The sequence below is a fragment of the Bison bison genome, unplaced genomic scaffold (genome assembly GCF_000754665.1).
Source record: "Bison bison bison isolate TAMUID 2011002044 unplaced genomic scaffold, Bison_UMD1.0 scf7180017864078, whole genome shotgun sequence".
NCBI classification, from domain to species: Eukaryota; Metazoa; Chordata; class Mammalia; order Artiodactyla; family Bovidae; genus Bison; species Bison bison.
Window position 1 is genome coordinate 328113 of NW_011494650.1, and position 4768 is coordinate 332880.

Consider the following 4768-nt stretch of genomic DNA (forward strand, 5'->3'; position numbering starts at 1 on the left):
AAAGCCTCTGGGTTCCCTGCCGCTAACGAGTGTCACTTTCTGTTTGTAGTTGTTCCCCCAAAGCTTGCGTGCGCCTTCGTTTGCCCTAATGGGTTTGATTTGCCTTGTGACAAGTAGAGCTGCTGTGTCCGGGTAAGTTGCCTTCCTCCCTGGCCGAGCCCTTCTCCTCGGCCGGCCGGGAAGGCGCCACCCTGGCCCTGCCCCCTCTGACCGCCGGCCCCGGCCTGTCTGTCTCCACAGAGGTCCAGTTCCGGCCGTACCGCACAGACGACTTCATCACACGTCTGTACTATGAGACGCCTCGGTTCACGGTGCTGAACCAGACGTGGGTCCTGAAGGCACGCGTGAACGACTCGGAGCGCAACCCCAACCTTTCGTGCAAGCGCACCCTCTCCTTCCAGCTCCTGCTCAAGAGCAAGGTCACTGCGCCCCTGGAGTGCTCCTTCCTGCTGCTCAAGGGCCCGTACGACGACGTGAAGATCAGCCCCGTCATCTACCACTTTGTGTTCACCAACGAGAGCAACGAGACGGACTACGTGCCGCTGCCCATCGTCGACTCCGTGGAGTGCAACAAGCTGCTGGCTGCCAAGAACATCAACCTGCGGCTCTTCCTGTTCCAGATTCAAAAGTAGGCAGCCCCGCCCACGCCCACGGCCGCGGCTGCACCGCGCCCTTGCCCATCTCAGCGGAGAAGGGACGGAAGCGAACCCTGGGATGTCTGCATGTGTGTGCGAAGGTGGGAGCCCCCTCGCCCTCTGCCCCACCTCCCCTGTCCTGGGCGCCGGAGGCTGGGCCCCGAAGAGGAGACACTGCTTGGGGACCCAAGGGGTGTGGCGTGGCTCAGCTGCCTGGCCCCAGCCCCAGCGTGCAGTGGGCCCCATGCCTGCTCTGGGCTGCACACCGAGCCACCCACAGCTTCTGGGCCGGGCTCGGGGGCACTGACCACAGACAGCATATTTGATTGCAATTAAAAAGGCACCCTTGTTTCCTACTTTCTGTTTTGTTCAAGAGGAAGGCGTGGCTATAGTTGAACAGAATGGGGTCTTCAGTTTGGCCAAGGTCAGAGCCCATCCCTCAGGAGAGACTTGGAGTTGCTGCCCCCTCTGTTGTAGGCCTCGGGGAGCGAGCAGTCAGTTTCCCCAGCACACCCACCCCCAGCTGCTCCAGGGAGGCAAGGCTTAGCTACAGGGCTCAGCAGGCTCTTCGGAATGCAGGGTGATTTTCTGTCTCTTCCCAGGAAAATAAACCCTTTATGGGCTCTTGTCTAAGTTACACAAATTTAGCAAAAGAGACTCTATCTTCTCTATTCAGTCTCAAGGACTCAGTGTCTTCAGGTCATGAGGAGAGTTTTGGGGTGCGCTGGCAGTGAGCAGGCCTGGCTGGCTGAGGGTCTGAGTGGTCCAGCTGCCCCCAGACTGCTCTCAGGGACCATCCGCTGGTCCTGCATCCAGTGGAAGTCAGCGCTGGGCAGGGTGGTTCCTCCCCAAGGAAGGTGGTTCCTCCCCAGGGAGGTGGTTCCTCCCCTAGGGAGGTGGCCCCCCGAGGTGCAGGCCTGTGGGCCTCACGGGGGGAGGAGCCCTGCCTGGGACCCCGAGGCCTGCTCTTGAAGCAGGTGCGGGCCCTGCTGAGACCAGGCTCCCCGCACTCACAGCTTCAGTACCAAAGAGCTGGTTCCCTCCCCGCAGGCCAGCCCACCTGGGCCTGGAGCAGCGCCTGGTGGCCTGGCCCCCACTTCAGGCTTGGTGGGCAGGGCCCCCCTGGCCTGTCTCTGGGGGCTGCTCTCTCCTGGCCCTCTGGTGGGAGCTGAGCAGAGGGGTGAAGGAGCTGTGGGGTACAGCTTGAGCCCAGTTCCTAGTGGCCAAGGCAGCTCTCCCAGGCCCAGGGCTCCCCTGTTCCACACCCAGGGCATGGTGCTGGCGGGAGACGACTCCTGCAAGGCCGACTCAGTGTTGCCTCCCCTCCACAAAGAAAGACTCCCAGCCACACCCTGCTGTGGTCCCACTGCCCTCCAGGGCTGCCTGCACCTGCCGGTGGGCACAGGTGAGGACATTCAGGTCCACGCAGGCTGCATCTCCTGTGTGTGGAATGGTGCCGTGACACCATCTCAGGTCTTTTGGGGCCAAACACCCTTTCTGTGGGTTCCGAAGTGACCATGTTGGGGGGGGGGGAAGGCAGGACAGGGCAGGCTCACCTGGTCTGTGTGTGTGTGGGTGCCTGTGTGAAGCTGAGGTAGCAGAGGGCCAGGCCGCCTGGGTGGGCAGGTGAAGGTGTGTGACGGGGGCGAAACCAAGGCCGGGAGAGCCATGCTGCGTGTGTGGGGAGGGCCAGGAGGAGCGGCACTTTGCCACCCCAGGTCAGCTGTGCACGGAGGGGCACAGCCCAGGAGCTCCAGCGGCCTGCGAGCCAGCACTGGGCGGGGGAGGCTGGTGCCCAGGCAAGGCTCCCCCCGTAGGGGTGCCCGAGACTACTAATCTATCCCACAGCCACACCCTGTGACAGTCACCTCAGCAGCTGAGCCTTACAGCCTGTGGAGATGGGCACCCTGGGACACTGTAGTGTTCTTGGCCACCGATGGAGGCTGGTGCCATGAACCTGCTTGTGGCATCTCACCAGGAGTCACTGGTTTACTGGAGGGTGTCCGAGTCATGTTGTTAGAAAGGAGAAGGCCCAGTGGTCTGTCTCCAGGATCCCAGTCCATCTTAGCATCCTGAGCTGGTGAAGGTGGGGGTGCAAACTCAGCAGATGTGGGGGCGCAACCTCAGCAGATGCGGGGGCAGGCCTGGGGGCACAGGTCGAGCCCCACTTCCCCCTCTCACCCACTTCCTTCTAAACACTACATTTCTCAGCCCAAAGTGAGACATTTACAAAAATAATAAAAAATAATTTTTTAAAAAGAGGAGTCAAGAGGTATTTTTACAACATACTATGTTGCTTTTGTGGTCTATAATCTCTTTGGATATTTTCTGTCTCTATAGTTTTTAAAAAGTTCCAAGCCAAGTTTTGTTTGTATTTCCTTACAAGACAGCCTCACGGATGGGTCTCCCAGCCAGGGGCTGAGGCTGGCCTCAACTTGCAGTCTCCTCACCCCAGGCCCCCAGCTCTGGCTGGCAGTGCCTTGGATGTGCATCCCTGTCTGACGGGTGCAGAAGGCCAAGGCTAGAGAAGCTGGGTCCTCTATGAAATGGGATCAGGCCCAGAACCTGAGCTGCCCTATGGATGCTGGTGCTGGAGGGCTGGAGGCACAGAGGTGTTGGGAGACACCCTGTTCAGCTGGGACAGTCTGTTCCCACGACTTGACTCCCCCATCCCCACCCTGCATCTCACTGTGCCCCTGGAACCTCACAGCCCACCTGCCAAGCAGCCACCTTGGTTTCCTGTCCCTGGGATCCATGTTGGGGACGGTGGGGGGCAGTGGAGAGCCCTACACCCTTCAAGGAGGCTGAGAGTAGGCCCTCCTGCAGCTCCCCAAGCTCAGCCTCACCCCACCCCTGCAGCCACCCACTGGCCCTGGGCAACCTTCCCTGGACCTGAGGACCAGCAGCCCTCTATACAGCTCCCTCCCCAACAGGCCTTGCTGCCCATCCACTGGCTGAGAGTTTTACCCCATTGGGTCTGACTCCATTTCTGATTCTTTGTGACCCCATGGACTACAGCCGGCCAGGTTCCTTTGTCTATGGAATTCTCCAGGCAAGAATACTGGAATGGATAGGCATTCCCTTCTCCAGGGGATCTTCCTGACCCAGGGATCAAACTCAGGTCTCCTGCATTGCAGGCAGATTCTTTACGGTCTCAGGGAAGCCCCATTTCATTACATTTGCCTCCCAGTCCTTCCAGACCTCCTCTAGGGCCTTTGGGGCGCTAGCCCTGGCACCTAGGGCCCAGGGACCCGCAGTGGCAGCGGGGACAGAGCCACACGGCCTAGCAGGTGTTTGGTTCTCCAGGCGTGGGGTACAGGACGGGCACTTAGAGGTCGCCAGGGCTCCCCACGCCCCGGATCTCCCGGCTTTGAGGCCACAGCGCTCCAGGCTCGGATCCTGCCCCCTTTACCTCTCAGCACACGACGGTTTTGCAGTTTTAACGAGCGCACGCTGAGTTTTCCAGGAATACAACCGTCGAGCACACTGAGAAGTTCAGTTCATTTTGGAACTCAACCCCCCCCCACCCCGCTCCCGCCGGCAGCACTGGAGGTCGGAGTTCCCGCGTGTGAGGACTCCGGCACGTTCGCGGCTGATGCGGGTTCTGCGGGGACACAGATCCGAGCGCCCAAGTGCCCGTGGTCCCCGAGGCCTTCCTCTCCTCCCCTGCGAGGGCAGTGCGTTCCTCAGACCAGGTCGCGCGGGTGTCCAGAACAGCGGCAGCAAGCGGCGGGAGCCCGGGAGACCTCACCCCAAGGGCCGCTGCGCGATCGTGGGGCGGGACCCGGGCTCCGCGCGCAGAAGACCCGGGGGCTGAAGGCGCCTTCCACGCTTCGAGCGCTAGCGCAGCCCTACTACAACTCCCAGGATGCTTTGGGCGCCTAGACTACACTTCCCGAGATGCTCCGCAGCAGGACCGGGCCTGCGTGCGGGGCCAGGAAGGGCGGGGCCGCCGCGCCAGCAGAGAGCGCGGGAAGTCCGGAACCCCGGGCGCGGCGACTACAGGATGGGCCTGGAGCGCGAGCTTCGCCGTGAGTCCAGAGAAAAGCGCCCGAGCGCGGGGGCTGGAGACGGCCCTGGCCCTCCCGTGCGGAGAGGCTCAGCGCTCAGGCCTTGTTATTCTCTCTGCAGAG

General features: G+C 61.6%; 2 protein-coding genes across 4 annotated transcripts in view; both read left to right on the top strand.

Moving 5' to 3' along the window:
• CYHR1 (cysteine/histidine-rich 1) overlaps positions 1 to 991 on the top strand; it is a 14222-nt gene extending 13231 nt beyond the window's left edge. For all 3 annotated transcript variants that reach the window (XM_010837574.1, XM_010837572.1, XM_010837573.1), the window contains one exon: positions 241 to 991. In XM_010837574.1, the coding sequence (XP_010835876.1) occupies positions 241 to 632 (392 nt within the window). In that variant the 3' untranslated portion in view covers positions 633 to 991. The remainder of the gene's footprint in view (positions 1 to 240) is intronic.
• Positions 992 to 4641: 3650 nt separating this feature from the next.
• Positions 4642 to 4768, top strand: part of TONSL (tonsoku-like, DNA repair protein) — a 12241-nt gene continuing 12114 nt past the window's right edge. Inside the window, exon 1 of the mRNA XM_010837575.1 lies at positions 4642 to 4692. Coding sequence (XP_010835877.1) covers positions 4642 to 4692 — 51 coding nt within the window. The remainder of the gene's footprint in view (positions 4693 to 4768) is intronic.